Source organism: Hyla sarda, chromosome 2 (assembly GCF_029499605.1).
Source record: "Hyla sarda isolate aHylSar1 chromosome 2, aHylSar1.hap1, whole genome shotgun sequence".
Taxonomy (NCBI): domain Eukaryota; kingdom Metazoa; phylum Chordata; class Amphibia; order Anura; family Hylidae; genus Hyla; species Hyla sarda.
In genome coordinates, this window is record NC_079190.1 from 496,008,925 (window position 1) to 496,024,865 (window position 15,941).

Sequence of the window (15,941 nt, forward strand, 5' to 3'; positions counted from 1 at the left end):
TGTCAACGACTGGAAGAACCGACCAATCAGAATGGGCATTCACTGGTAAAACCCCCTGTATTACTGAAGCGTATGCACTGACTGGCTGTCTGGTAGCGCCCCCTACAGTACAGGAAGAAACTACAAGTTCTGTACTACTCCTTACCTGTGCCAGGGTTAGCTGCTCCTTTGGACACCAAGTAAGGGCGGCTCCATTTGGGACACTGTGTGTACTGTATAGGACCCTGAAGAAGCTCCTGTCCCCTACATAAACCATTGTTTTCCAACCAGGGTGCCTCCAGCTGTTGCAAAACTACATCTCCCAGCATGCCCGGACAGCCAACGGCTGTCCGGGCATGCTGGGAGTTGTAGTTTTGCAACAGCTAGAGGCACCCTGGTTGGGAAACACTGACCTAGACAGTGATTACAGCTCCAGCAGATCTTTCTTACTTTTATATGTAAGGATTTGCTTTATCTATATTAGTTATCTACTTATTTTTCTTTAATCCTCACTTTTTCCTATTTTTGGATGACATTTTGGGGCTTCAGAACCAATTACCAGGTTTCCATAGAGTTATGGTCTCAACATACAATGGTTTCAACATACAATGGTCGTCCTGGAACCAATTAATATTGTAACTTGAGGGACCACTATATATATATATATATATATATATATATATATATATATATATATTTTATATGTATTTACATAATATATAGATTTATATATTACACACACACACACATTTTATTTATAATAAATATAAATAAATTAATGAACAAATTCTTAGCTACCTAAATGCACCACTAGGGGGAGCTAAAGATCTTACTGCATACTGTGTTCTTACAGAGTTCAATATTGCCAGCCGGTGATTAACTCAACACAGTGGATCTGCTTCATGCTAAGGGTTGTCATGATATGGCAGTGTTCCTCAAAACCCCCCAACAGGTCATGTTTTCAGGATTCCGTTAGTCTTTCATAGGTGATATATAACGGTAGTGATGCCCGATTCACTGATCATAGTGATATCACCTGTGAAAGACTAAGGAAATCCTGAAAACATGACCTTTTGAGGACCGCGCTTGAGAAACGCGGCCTTATGGGACACAGCCTGGTCAGCGACTAGTCAGTATAACTAACCTCTGGGTGCTTGCGTCTCAGGTGTCGGCTCATAGACGCTCGGGTGGAGACCTTGGTTCCGCAGAGATGACAGCTCTGGGCCTCCACCTTGTCATGCGTGAGCTGGACGTGCTTCTGGAGCATGTATTCCGTGACGTACTTCTTATCACACACCGCGCAGCTCCACTGCTTCCCCACTGCAGTAGAGCCAAAACAAATCACATAAAGCCTCTATATACAGAGGAGGTAGGAGTATATGACAGTGTCCCTGTATACAGAACATAGGAGGGTAGAATACACTTCTAGGGTCCTAATCATATGCAAACTTAAAGGGGTACTCCACTGGAATACTTTTTTTTTTTTTTTTTTTTTTTTTTTTATTAACTGGTGCCAAAAAGTTAAAGGGGTATTCCAGGAAAAACTTTTTTTTTTTTTTATATGAATCAATTGGCACCAGAAAGTTAAACAGATTTGTAAATTACTTCTATTAAAAAAAAATCTTAATCCTTCCAATAATTATCAGCTGCTGAAGTTGAGTTGTTCTTTTGTGTCTGGCAACAGTGCTCTCTGCTGACAGCTCAGCTTGTCTCGGGAACTGCACAGAGTAGAATAGGTTTTTCTATGGGGATTTGTTTCTACTCTGGACAGCTCCCGAGACACGTGTCATCAGAGAGCACTTAGACAGAAAAGAACTCAACTTCAGCAGCTCATAAGTACTGAAAGGGTTAATATTTTTTTAATAGAAGTCATTTACAAATCTGTTTAACTTTCTGGAGCCAGTTGAGATAGATATCTATCTATCTACCGTATATCTATCTATCTATCTATCTATCTATCTACCGTATATCTATCTATCTACCGTATATCTATCTATCTATATCTCTCTCTCTATAATATATTATTATATATATTATATATATATATATATATATATATATATATATATATATATATATATATATATATATATATATATATAAACGTTTTTTCCCTGGATAACCCCTTTAAACAGATTTGTAAATGACTTCTATTAAAAAAAAAAAAAATCTTAATCCTTCCAGTACTTATCAGTGGCTGTACACTACAGAGGAAATTCTTTGCTTTTTGGATTTCTCTTCTATCACGACAACAGTGCTCTCTGCTGACACCTCTGCTGTCCATTTTAGGAACTGTCCAGAGCAGGAGAAAATCCCCATAGCAAACATATGCTGCTCCTGGACAGTTCCTAAAATGGACAGAGAGGTCAGCAGAGAGCACTGTGGTGGTGACAGAAGAGAAATCCAAGAAGAAAATAATTTCCCCTGTAGTATACAGCCGCTAAAAAGTACTGGAAGGATTAAGATTTTTTTTTTAAATAGAAGTCATTTACAAATCTGTTTAACTTTCTGGCACCAGTTGTTTTAAAAAATAAATAAATAAATAAAAATAAATAAATAACGTTTTTCACCGGAGTACCCCTTTAATATAGCCTATATAAAATTACCACCCACCCAGGCCAAGGTTACAATCTCATCTTTGACACATATAGGAATACACAATGCATAGAAAGGGGCTACAACAATATAATACTACCATATACACACACAGAATAAAAATTCTAAGCCCTTCACAGTGGGATAAAGCAGTGGTTCCTAACCAGTGTGCCTCCAGCTGTTGCAAAACTCCAACTCCCAGCATGCCCGGACAGCCAAAGGCTGTCCGGGCATGCTGGGAGTTGGAGTTTTGCAACAGCTGGGGGCACAATGGTTGGAAAGCACTGGGATAGAGGAGCGCTACCATAATCAATACCAACAATATATACTTACCAGTATGCACCAGTTTGTGGGTCTCCATCGTGTTCTTCTCACTGAATGTTTTCCCACATAACTCGCACATAAAGTCCTTAATACCTGTGCAGAAAAACAACAATATAATTCCCATAAGAAGCTTCTCACACTCCGCAATACAAACAGACAGTAGATGTTCTATCAATCAAATAGCCATAATATTAAAAGGGGAACTCCGGTGTGGAAAACTTTTTTTTTTCTTTTAAAGGAGTAGTCCAGTGGTGATTCAGTGGTGAGCAACTTATCCCCTATCCTAAGGATAGGGGATAAGTTGCAGATCGCGGGGGGTCCGACCGTTGGGGCCCCCCGAGATCTCCTGTATGGAGCCCCGACAGCCGGCGGGAAGGGGGCGTGTCGACCTCCGCACGAGGCGGCAGCCGACACGCCCCCTCAATACAACTCTATGGCAGAGCCGAAGCGCTGCCTTCGGCAATCTCCGGCTCTGCCATAGAGATGTATTGAGGGGGCGTGTCGGCCGCCGCTTCGTGCGGGGGTCGACACCCGCTATCTCGGCGGAGAGCCGGGGCCCCGTACAGAGAGATCGCAGGGGGCCCCAGCGGTCGGACCCCCCGCGATCTCAAACTTATCCCCTATCCTTAGGATAGGGGATAAGTTTTTCACCACTGGACTACCCTTTTAAATCAACTGGTGCCAGAAAGTTTAAACAGATTTGTAAATGACTTCTATTAAAAAAAATCTTTACCCTTCCAGTACTTATTAGCAGCTGTATGCTACAGAAAAAAATTCTATTCCTTTTTAAATTTCTTTCCTGTCTGACCACAGTGCTCTCTGCTGACACCTCTGTCCGTGTCAGGAACTGTCTAGAGCAGCATAGGTTTTGCTATGGGGGATTTTCTCCTGCTCTGGACAGTTCCTGATACAGGGCATCAGGTGTCAGCAGAGAGCACTGTGGACAAGACAAAAAATAATTCAAAAAGAAAATAATTTCCTCTGTGGCATAAAGCTGCTAATAAGTACTGGAAGGGTAAAGATTTTTTAAGAGAAGTCATTTGCAAATCTGTTTAAACTTTTTGGCACCAGTTGATTTAAAAAAAAAAAAAAATAAATAAATAAAATTTGAACCGGAGTATCCCTTTATACCTGCCAAATAGTCTGTCTCCTTCATGCTGTAGCCCCTCTAAGTCTCGGACCCTATAGCCCTGTGCCGTGTCCTGTGGTATCTGGTCCTATAAAGGTGTGAGGTGCGGCCTCCATGGATCGGACTTTATTCTCCAGCACATCCCACGGATGATCGATCAGATCACATTTGGAGCCAGAGTCACCATCTTAAAAGGGGTACTCCCCTGGAAAACATTTTTTATTTTTTTAAATCAACTGGTGCCAGAAAGTTAAAACAGATTTGTAAATTACTTCTATTTAAAAATCTTAATCCTTCCAGTAATTATCAGCTGCTGTATGCTCCCAGGAAGTTCTTTTCTGTCTGACCACAGTGCTCTCTGCTGACACCTCTGTCTATGTTAGGAACTGTCCAGAGCAGGAGAGGTTTGCTATGGGGGATTTGCTCCTACTCCTGATTTCCTGATATGGACAGAGGTGGCAGCAGAGAGCACTGTGGTCAGACAAGAAAGAACTACACAACTTCATGTGGAGCATACAGCAGCTGATAAGTACTGGAAGGATTAAGATTTTTTATAAAGAAGTCATTTACAAGTCTTTTACTTTCTCGCACCAGTTGATTAAAAAATAAATTAAAAAAAATAGTTTTCCAATGGAGTACCCCTTTAAAGCACTGTTAGTACTAACCACTATAGACCTGGAGCGCCTAAGACCGCTCAGTCCCGAGATGTTCTGACCCGGCGGCTCTGGAGATGCTCTGACTTAGTCGTCTACACATCACTACTTGGCTTCCATTACAGTGGCTCAGATCCTTACACTTGCCCCATCATCTTTTAGAACTGACCGGTCACTTGCTGTCTAATATATCCAACCCCTGACAGGCGCCATTGTGACAAAATAATCCACGTATCGGTTTAATCTGTGTAGAAATGTATAAGGCAACACTAATATATTAAAGAGGTTATCCAGGAAAAAATGTTTTTTTTTATATATCAACTGGCTCCAGAAAAACAGATTGGTAAATGACTTCTATAAAAAAAAAAATCTTAATCCTTCCAGCACTTATGAGCTGCTGAAGTTGAGTTGTTCTTTTCTGTCTAAATGCTCTATGAGGACACCTGTCTCGGGAACTGTCCAGAGTAGAAGCAAATCCCCATAGCAAACCTCTTCTACTCTGTGCAGTTCCCGAGACAGACAGAGAGGTCAGCAGAGAGCACTGTTGCCAGACAGAAAAGAACAACTCAACTTCAGCAGCTGATAATTATTGGAAGGATTAAGATTTTTTAATAGAAGTAATTTACAAATCTGTTTAACTTATAGGAGCCAGTTGATATATATTTAAAAAAAAATGTTTTTCCTGAAATACCCCTACATTGTCCATATACATTGTCCTCCTCACCTGTGTGCCGCTTATAATGCTTCAGCATGTTCACCTTCTGGGCAAACTTGCGGTGGCACTCCATGCACTCGTACTCTTTAATGCCCTTGTGCAGCTTCATGTGATGCCGCAGAGCGTGCTTCGTCTTCATCCCTGGAGGAGAGAATGGAGAACGGTCAATGGGAAACCCTTGTGAACGCCAGAATACGTACATAACACCCCTTAGCTGCTTTCAAACCGCATTCAGCTTTATCATAGGAACAAAGACTCAAAAAAACAAATCCCCATGCACCCCAATGTGCGCATACATAGGACTAACCAGACTGGAACCAGTTCTATCACGATCATCTGTATATAGTGATTACAATCCACACAATGGCCCTTAAGCATTATACATACATATATGGTACAAATGAAGAAAGGAGGAGAAGCACCGTGCTTCAGGATTCAGGAGCAGCCCAACTCCCAATGCAATATCCAAAGTAAAGTAGAAGCAGCACTCCGATGTATAAATAAGGGCGCATTCACACCACGTTTTTGCAATACAGTTCCCATATACATTTTCAATGTGAAGACTGTACGGAACCGTATTGAAATCCGTATGCACTGACTCTCCATTGAAATCCGTATGCACTGACTCTCCATTGAAATCCGTATGCACTGACTCTCCATTGAAATCCGTATGCACTGACTCTCCATTGAAATCCGTATGCACTGACTCTCCATTGAAATCCGTATGCACTGACTCTCCATTGAAATCCGTATGCACTGACTCTCCATTGAAATCCGTATGCACTGACTCTCCATTGAAATCCGTATGCCAAAAGATGCATCCGGTTGTGTCCGTTTTGCGTCTTGTACGGTTTTCAAAATGGAGTGAAAAGTTAAAAACTTATACTTTTTTTTCTTAAAAGACGGATGCAACCGGACCTAATTTTTCAAACCGTATACTGTTTTTAACTATATATGGGTTTGAATTTTTTTTACACACGTTTTGATACAGTTTAGTCCGGTTTTGAGGAATCCGTTTTTCATCAAAAACCTGATACGGGAACTGTATTGCAAAACGTGGTGTGAATGCACCCTAAACGGGACTTATTCACTCATCTGTGTGAAGCGACGTTTCGGCTCGTGCATGCTTGAGAAAGGCTCTATTGACGAGCCGAAACGTCGCTACACACAGATGAGCGAATAAATCCAGTTTATTTATACATTGGAGTGCCGCTTCTACTTTACTTTGGATACATACATATATGCATATATATATATACACACACACACACACACAGTGATCCCTCAACTTACAATGGCCTCAACATACAATAGTTTCAACATACAATGGTCTTTTCTGGATCATTGTAACTTGAAACCAGACTCAACATACAATGTACAGACAGTCCAGATCTGTGATACCTGTCAATGGCTGGAAGAACCGACCAATCAGAATGGAAATTCACTAGTAAAACCCCTGTATTACTGAAGTGTATGCACTGACTGGTGTCTGGTAGTGCCCCCTACAGTACAGGGAGGTATTACATGTTCTGTACTCTTTACCTGTATTACTGAAGTGTATGCACTGACTGGTGTCTGGTAGCGCCCCCTACAGTACAGGGAGGTATTACATGTTCTGTGCTCTTTACCTGGACCAGGGTTACCTGCTCCTTTGGACACCAGGCGAGGGTGGATCCATTGCTTTTTTAGGACACTGTACTGTACAGGACCCTGAAAAAGCTTCTGTCCTCTACAGCTCCCAGCAGATCTTTAAGGCTAGGTTCAGACTACGGAATCTCTGGGCAGAAAATTTCCGCCTGGAGATTCCGAGTGCGGCCAGTGCCGGCTGAATCAGTCGGCGCTAGGACCGTGCGGACACTGCAGTCTCCAATAGACTGCAATGTGTTCCGCTCGGATTTCCGCCTGAAGAGCAACCCCATTCTTCAGGCGGACATTTCCAAGCAGATTTTCCGTTCACAAATTCCGAAGTGTGAATTTGTGAAAGGAAACCCATTCACTATACTATATATTTTAGCAATCGGAATTTCCGCCTACAATTTCAAAGCGGAATTGCAGGCGGAAATTCCGTAGTCTGAACCTAGCCTATTACTTTTATGTGGAAGGATTTGCTTTATCTATATTAGTTATCTACTTATTTTTGTTTACGGTAATCCTCACTTTTGTTTCAGAACCATTTACCAGGTTTCCATAGAGTTATGGTCTCTACATACAATGGTTTCACCATACAATGTTCGTTCCGGTGCCAGTTAATATTGTAATTTGAGGGACCACTGTGTATATGTGTATGTATATGTATATATACATATATATATATATATATATATATATATATATATATATATATATATATCATACATACATACATAACACACACACACAACACAAAGAAACACAGCCGCACATCCACCATTTGTAATTTGATCTAATTGCTTCTCAGCATAATTTCAAAAACTAACAGATTGTTATTATACATTTTGATCAAAAAGTACAAGCCCACACGCCACGTCAAGGCCATCTAGTCAGAGTGGGTCCCTAACCTGACACTGGCGTAGCGCCCGGCAGCGACAACCGCCTCCAAGACGCCATGCCCAGGGGGGAATGACCCAGTGGCCAGGCAGCCCCAACTACTGCCCGACCAAGCCCCTGGCTCCGGGCCACCCCACAGACAAAGCATCACAGAAACAATGGCCGCCACAGAGCACCACACCAGTGTGAACACCAACATGTGCTCCCTGCCAGAGGGCTGGGGGAATGGTAGGAGGAAACCCTTATACAGTCTCCTGCCAGGGAGCACATGTAGGTGTTCACACTGTTGTGGTGCTCTGTGGCGGCCATTGTTTCTGTGATGCTTTGTCTGTGGGGTGGTGCGGCCCGGAGCCGGGGGCTTGGTCGGGCAGTAGTGGAGCTGCCTGGCCACTGGGTCATTCCCCCTGTTTGATTTTGATCAAAATGTATAATAACAACCTGTTCGTTTTTTAAATTATGCTGAGAAGCAAATAGATCAAAATACAAATGGTGGATGTGCGGCTGTGATTCTCTATTTGTGTTGTACATATAATGTATCAATAAAAAAAAAAAATCTATAATGAATAAATATATATATATTATATATAAATATATAATCTTTTAAAATTTGTATCTTATACATATATTTATATAATGAAAAATAAAAATAAGTTTTCTCTTTTATTATTCATAAAAATATATATCTAAATAAATATTACACACATAGAGAGATATATATATATATATCTCTTAGTACGTATTCTATGTGTATAAACACACCTTTTCCGCACTCTGCACACAGGTATTCCCGGATGTTATCATGGACTCTCATGTGTTCCTTTAACATGTCTTTCCTGGCAAAGGATTTCCCGCACTGGTCACAGCCGTGGCTCTTCACCCCTGAAAGAAAAGCTTTATCAGTAGATGACGGGACACCATGTAAGCAACCTGATGACATCAGAGGTATAACCCAGTGTTCCCCAACCAGGGGGCCTCCAGCTGTTGCAAAACTGCAACTCTCCATATGCCTGGTCAGCCTTGTCCGGGCATGCTGAGAATTGCAGTTTTGCAACAGCTGGAGGCCCCCTGGTAGAGAAACACTGGTATAACCAGGTATTTCCTCCGCATTACCTGAATGGATGAGTTTGTGTCTTTCCAGGTTTCCTATACTGTTGAAAATCCTGCCACAAACCTCACATGGATGAATGTACCTGCAGAGAGAAACAAGGAGACAGCGTCAGAGAAACCTAAGCATTAAAGGGGTACTCCACTGGAAAAAAAAAAAATCTAAATCAACTTGTGCCAGAAAGCTAAACAGATTTGTAAATTACTTCCATTTAAAAATCTTAATCCTTCCAGTACTTATCAGCAGCTGTATGCTACACAGGAAGTTCTTTTCTTTTTGAATTTCCTTTCCAGTCTGACCACAGTGCTCTTTGCTGACACCTCTGTCCATGTCAAGAGCTGTCCAGAGTAGAAGCAAACCCCCATAGCAAACTTCTCCTGCTCTGGACAGTTCCTGACATGGACAGAGGTGTCAGAAGAAAGCACTGTGGTCATACAGAAAGGGAATTAAAAAAGAAAAGAACTTCCTGTGTAGCATACAGCAGCTGATTAGTACTGGAAGGATTAAGATCCATCAGTTGATTTAAAAAAAAAAAAAAAGCTTTCCAGTGGAGTACCCCTTTAATCCGCAGTCTGCCCCCTACAGAGATTGTAGACCAGATGTCACATGTATTGGAACCAGAGTGATAGGAACAGCAGAGCTGAGCAATACCTCTATATACTAGACTGCAGGACACAGTAATACACTCACTTCTGCACTTCAGGATCAGGTAGGTTCTCACGGTGGATCACCATGTGTGCGTGGTAAGTGGCTTTCAGTGCAAATCTCCTGTGACATATACTACAGTCATAGCCGTTCTCCGCGTGGACATCCATAATGTGCTTCAGGTATTCCTTCCCCCGGGCAAAAGAGATCTGGAAAATATTGTACAGCACAAAATATAAGATAAGTAATGCAATGTATGTACACAGTGACCTCACCAGCAGAATAGTGAGTACAGCTCTGGGGTATAATACAGGATATAACTCAGGATCAGTACAGGATAAGTAATGTAATGTATGTACACAGTGACCTCACCAGCAGAATAGTGAGTACAGCTCTGGGGTATAATACAGGATATAACTCAGGATCAGTACAGGATAAGTAATGTAATGTATGTACACAGTGACCTCACCAGCAGAATAGTGAGTACAGCTCTGGAGTATAATACAGGATATAACTTAGGATCAGTACAGGATAAGTAATGTAATGTATGTACACAGTGACCCCACCTGCAGAATAGTAAGTACAGCTCTGGAGTATAATACAGGATATAACAGGATCAGTACAGGATAAGTAATGTAATGTATGTACACAGTGACCCCACCTGCAGAATAGTAAGTACAGCTCTGGAGTATAATACAGGATATAACTCAGGATCAGTACAGGATAAGTAATGTAATGTATGTACACAGTGACCTCACCAGCAGAATAGTGAGTACAGCTCTGGAGTATAATACAGGATATAACTCAGGATCAGTACAGGATAAGTAATGTAATGTATGTACACAGTGACCTCACCAGCAGAATAGTGAGTACAGCTCTGGAGTATAATACAGGATATAACTCAGGATCAGTACAGGATAAGTAATGTAATGTATGTACACAGTGACCCCACCTGCAGAATAGTAAGTACAGCTCTGGAGTATAATACAGGATATAACTCAGGATCAGTACAGGATAAGTAATGTAATGTATGTACACAGTGACCCCACCTGCAGAATAGTAAGTACAGCTCTGGAGTATAATACAGGATATAACAGGATCAGTACAGGATAAGTAATGTAATGTATGTACACAGTGACCCCACCTGCAGAATAGTAAGTACAGCTCTGGAGTATAATACAGGATATAACTCAGGATCAGTACAGGATAAGTAATGTAATGTATGTACACAGTGACCTCACCAGCAGAATAGTGAGTACAGCTCTGGAGTATAATACAGGATATAACTCAGGATCAGTACAGGATAAGTAATGTAATGTATGTACACAGTGACCTCACCAGCAGAATAGTGAGTACAGCTCTGGAGTATAATACAGGATATAACTCAGGATCAGTACAGGATAAGTAATGTAATGTATGTACACAGTGACCCCACCTGCAGAATAGTAAGTACAGCTCTGGAGTATAATACAGGATATAACTCAGGATCAGTACAGGATAAGTAATGTAATGTATGTACACATTGACCTCACCAGCAGAATAGTGAGTACAGCTCTGGAGTATAATACAGGATATAACAGGATCAGTACAGGATAAGTAATGTAATGTATGTACACAGTGACCCCACCTGCAGAATAGTAAGTACAGCTCTGGAGTATAATACAGGATATAACTCAGGATCAGTACAGGATAAGTAATGTAATGTATGTACACAGTGACCTCACCAGCAGAATAGTGAGTACAGCTCTGGAGTATAATACAGGATATAACTCAGGATCAGTACAGGATAAGTAATGTAATGTATGTACACAGTGACCTCACCAGCAGAATAGTGAGTACAGCTCTGGAGTATAATACAGGATATAACTCAGGATCAGTACAGGATAAGTAATGTAATGTATGTACACAGTGACCTCACCAGCAGAATAGTGAGTACAGCTCTGGGTATAATACAGGATATAACTCAGGATCAGTACATGATAAGTAATGTAATGTATGTACACAGTGACCCCACCAGCAGAATAGTGAGTACAGCTCTGGAATATAATACAGGATATAACTCAAGATCAGTACAGGATAAGTAATGTAATGTATGTACACAGTGACCTCACCAGCAGAATAGTGAGTACAGCTCTGGAGTATAATACAGGATATAACTCAGGATCAGTACAGGATAAGTAATGTAATGTATGTACACAGTGACCTCACCAGCAGAATAGTGAGTACAGCTCTGGAGTATAATACTGGATATAACTCAGGATCAGTACAGGATAAGTAATATAATGTATGTACATTGACCTCACCAGCAGAATAGTGAGTACAGCTCTGGAGTATAATACAGGATATAACAGGATCAGTACAGGATAAGTAATGTAATGTATGTACACAGTGACCCCACCTGCAGAATAGTAAGTACAGCTCTGGAGTATAATACAGGATATAACTCAGGATCAGTACAGGATAAGTAATGTAATGTATGTACACAGTGACCTCACCAGCAGAATAGCGAGTACAGCTCTGGAGTATAATACAGGATATAACTCAGGATCAGTACAGGATAAGTAATGTAATGTATGTACACAGTGACCTCACCAGCAGAATAGTGAGTACAGCTCTGGAGTATAATACAGGATATAACTCAGGATCAGTACAGGATAAGTAATGTAATGTATGTACACAGTGACCTCACCAGCAGAATAGTGAGTACAGCTCTGGGTATAATACAGGATATAACTCAGGATCAGTACATGATAAGTAATGTAATGTATGTACACAGTGACCCCACCAGCAGAATAGTGAGTACAGCTCTGGAATATAATACAGGATATAACTCAAGATCAGTACAGGATAAGTAATGTAATGTATGTACACAGTGACCTCACCAGCAGAATAGTGAGTACCATACATCCTTTAAAAGGATCCGTACCTGACACCTCTTACAGCTGTACTTGTGGGGCTCGGAGTCAGCGCTCCCATCCGAGTTGTCATCGTTGTCCTCGGAGGAGATGCCGATCTTCCCAATGAATTCTTCCCTTTGCTGATCGTTCATCAGAGCAATATCCTAAACATGAACGCCTGGCATTAGGACCCGCCTGTCCCTGCAGTTTATATTCAGTACAGACGGCCGGGCAGAACAGATACCTTGAAGTGAATGTGTATGTGATCTCGCAGGACGTCCACCCTGAAGAACTTCCGACCGCAGATCTCACAGGTGTACTTCTTATCTCCGTGTGTGAGGAGGTGTTTGTTCATGTTGCTCCGGCAAGAGAACATCTGGGTAAGAAATAAACATGAGCAAAGTACCATGAATAAGGCGCCATACTAACTAAAAAGTAGGGATGGACCGATTATCGGTTTGGCCGATAATCACGATTTTGGACATTATCAGTAGAGATGAGCGAATTTACAGTAAATTCGATTCATCACAAACTTCTCGGCTCGGCAGTTGATTACTTATCCTGCATAAATTAGTTCAGCTTTCAGGTGCTCCTGTGGGCTGGAAAAGGTGGATACAGTCCTAGGAGACTCTTTTCTAGGACTGTATCCACCTTTTCCAGCCCATGGGAGCACCTGAAAGCTGAACTAATTTATGCAGGAAAAGTCATCAACTGCCGAGCTGAGAAGTTCGTGACGAATCGAATTTACTGTAAATTCGCTCATCTCTAATTATCAGTATCGGCAATTACCTTGCCGATATGCCGATAATGCCCCGCCCCCCGGCCAGAGACTACTGTCGCCGCCGCTGCCCCATTTCCTCCCCATCCTCTGGCCACATACCGCCGCCGGTGCCCCATTGCCTCCCCATCCTCTGGTCACATACCGCCGCCGCCCCATCACTTCCCCCCATCCTCTGCCCACATACCGCCGCCGCCCCATCACTTCCCCCCATCCTCTGCCCACATACTACCTGCCGCCCCATCGCCTCCCCCCATCCCCGGTGTTATAATTACCTGTTCCCGGGGTCCGCGATACTTCTGGCTCCGTCGGCATCCTGCATTGCGCAATGATGAGTGACATCCCCAACGCGACGTCACCGTCAGTGCGCACAGTGACAGCGCAGGACGCCGACTGAGCCAGAAGTATCGCGGACCCCGGGAACAGGTAATCATAACCCCGGGTATGGGGGGAGGTGATGGGGCGGCGGCGGTATGTGGGCAGTGGATGTTGGGGGCGTCGGTGGTATGTGGGCAGGGGAGAGAAGCGGGCGGCGGCGGTCTCTGGCCCGGCAAAAGCCGCTGCAGTTTATCATTGATCTGCAACAGCTTCTGCCCCGATATTGGTCGATCCCTACTAAAAAGCAATCCTTTAGTACAGTGTTTCCCAACTTGGGTGCCTCCAGCTGTTTCAAAACTACAACTCTCAGCATGCCCGGACAGCCATTGGCTGTCCGGGCATGCTGGGAGTTGTAGTTTTGCAACATGGACATCATCAAATTACCTTTCCGCAGACTGGACAGGCCGAAGGCTCTTTTTTGTACTTGATGGTATGGTCGGTTGGCTGTGGGATGGATGACTCCCGCTTCACACGTCTCACTCCTATAGGTGGCGCCAGAGAGGACAAAATTTACAATGCATCTTCCCACCGCACATTTATAAAAGGTTTGCAAATATATCCTCATTATTCCACATGATTTACAATGACACGGCCCAGAGCTCTGAGAACACTATCGCCTTAGATACGTCTTCTTGATAACATCCAAGGTGCAGCAATTGTGTTACGCCGACACAGTCACATTATAATGTCCTCCCCAGTGCCAAGTGCCACTCAACAATCCATACTGGGCTTCCGAACCCAATAAATTCCTGGTTTGTGCAGCCATACATTCTGTTTATTCTAGATAGGGGTTTCCGAGCCTGCGTGCCTCCAGCTGTTTCAAAACAGCAACTCCCAGCATGCCTGGACGGCCAAACAGGTGGGTTATCAAGATGACATTACGAAGACGATTGTGTTATCATTAGGGATGTCCAATACCATTTTTTGTTAAATTAGAGTATCAATCAGTACAGACCAAAAGTTTGGAAACACCTTCTCATTCAGAGTTTTCTTTATTTTCATGACTATGAATATTGTAGATTCACACTGAAGGCATCAAAACTATGAATTAACACATGTGGGATTATATACAAAACAAAAAAGTGTGAAAATCTGTCATATTCTAGGTTCTTCCTTTTGCTTTGATTACTGCTTTGCACACTCTTGGCATTCTCTTGTTGAGCTTCAAGAGGTAGTCACGTGAAATGGTTTTCACTTCACAGGTTTGCTGGTGTGGAGGAGGAGTTGTGATGGTGTGGGAGAGGGGGGGGGTGATGGTGTGGGGGAGGAGGTGTGATGGTGTGGAGGAGGAGGTGTGATGGTGTGGAGGAGGAGGTGTGATGGTGTGGAGGAGGAGGTGTGATGGTGTGGAGGAGGAGGTGTGATGGTGTGGAGGAGGAGGTGTGATGGTGTGGAGGAGGAGGTGTGATGGTGTGGAGGAGGAGGTGTGATGGTGTGGGGGAGGAGGTGTGATGGTGTGGGGGAGGAGGTGTGATGGTGTGGGGGAGGAGGTGTGATGGTGTGGAGGAGGAGGTGTGATGGTGTGGAGGAGGAGGTGTGCTGGTGTGGAGGAGGAGGTGTGATGGTGTGGAGGAGGAGGTGTGATGGTGTGAAGGAGGAGGTGTGATGGTGTGGAGGAGGAGGTGTGATGGTGTGGAGGAGGAGGTGTGATGGTGTGGGGGAGGAGGTGTGATGGTGTGGGGGAGGAGGTGTGATGGTGTGGAGGAGGAGGTGTGCTGGTGTGGAGGAGGAGGTGTGCTGGTGTGGAGGAGGAGGTGTGCTGGTGTGGAGGAGGAGGTGTGGTGGTGTGGGGGGGGGGGGGGGGCTTTGCTGGTGACACTGTTGGGGATTCATTCAAAATTGAAGGCCTACTGACCCAGCATGTCTACCACAGCATCTTGCAGCGGCTGCTATTCCATCCGGTTTGTGTTTTGTTGGACCATCATTTATTTTTCAACAGGACAATGACCCCAAACACCTCCAGGCTGTGTAAGGGCTATGTGACCAAGAAGGAGAGTGATGGGGGGCTGCCCCAGGTGACCTGGCCTCCACAGTCACCTGAATCCAATCGAGATGCTAAGCAAGTGCTAAGCATCTCTGGGAAATCCTTCAAGACTGTAGGAAGACCATTTCAGGTGACTACTTCTTGAAGCTCATCAAGAGAATGCCAAGATTGTGCAAAGCAGTAATCAAAGCAAAAGGAAGAACCTAGAATATGACAGATTTTCACACTTTTTT

The 15,941-nt window shown here is 43.2% G+C and overlaps 1 protein-coding gene and 1 long non-coding RNA gene across 5 annotated transcripts in view; one reads left to right on the plus strand and one right to left on the minus strand.

Moving 5' to 3' along the window:
* LOC130357187 (uncharacterized) overlaps positions 1-9,192 on the plus strand; it is a 10,225-nt gene extending 1,033 nt beyond the window's left edge. Inside the window, exons 2-3 of the long non-coding RNA XR_008889124.1 lie at positions 8,703-8,839; positions 9,060-9,192. This is a non-coding gene — a long non-coding RNA (uncharacterized LOC130357187). The remainder of the gene's footprint in view (positions 1-8,702; positions 8,840-9,059) is intronic.
* PRDM15 (PR/SET domain 15) overlaps positions 1-15,941 on the minus strand; it is a 57,510-nt gene that overhangs the window by 8,877 nt on the left and 32,692 nt on the right. For 3 of the 4 annotated variants that reach the window (XM_056559721.1, XM_056559719.1, XM_056559718.1), the window contains 9 exons: positions 14,109-14,206; positions 12,813-12,944; positions 12,598-12,732; positions 9,717-9,880; positions 9,032-9,111; positions 8,681-8,800; positions 5,405-5,536; positions 2,908-2,991; positions 1,124-1,302 (listed from right to left, as the gene is read on the minus strand). In XM_056559721.1, the coding sequence (XP_056415696.1) occupies positions 1,124-1,302; positions 2,908-2,991; positions 5,405-5,536; positions 8,681-8,800; positions 9,032-9,111; positions 9,717-9,880; positions 12,598-12,732; positions 12,813-12,944; positions 14,109-14,206 (1,124 nt within the window). The remainder of the gene's footprint in view (positions 1-1,123; positions 1,303-2,907; positions 2,992-5,404; positions 5,537-8,680; positions 8,801-9,031; positions 9,112-9,716; positions 9,881-12,597; positions 12,733-12,812; positions 12,945-14,108; positions 14,207-15,941) is intronic. The other variant, XM_056559720.1, reaches the window with a different exon arrangement.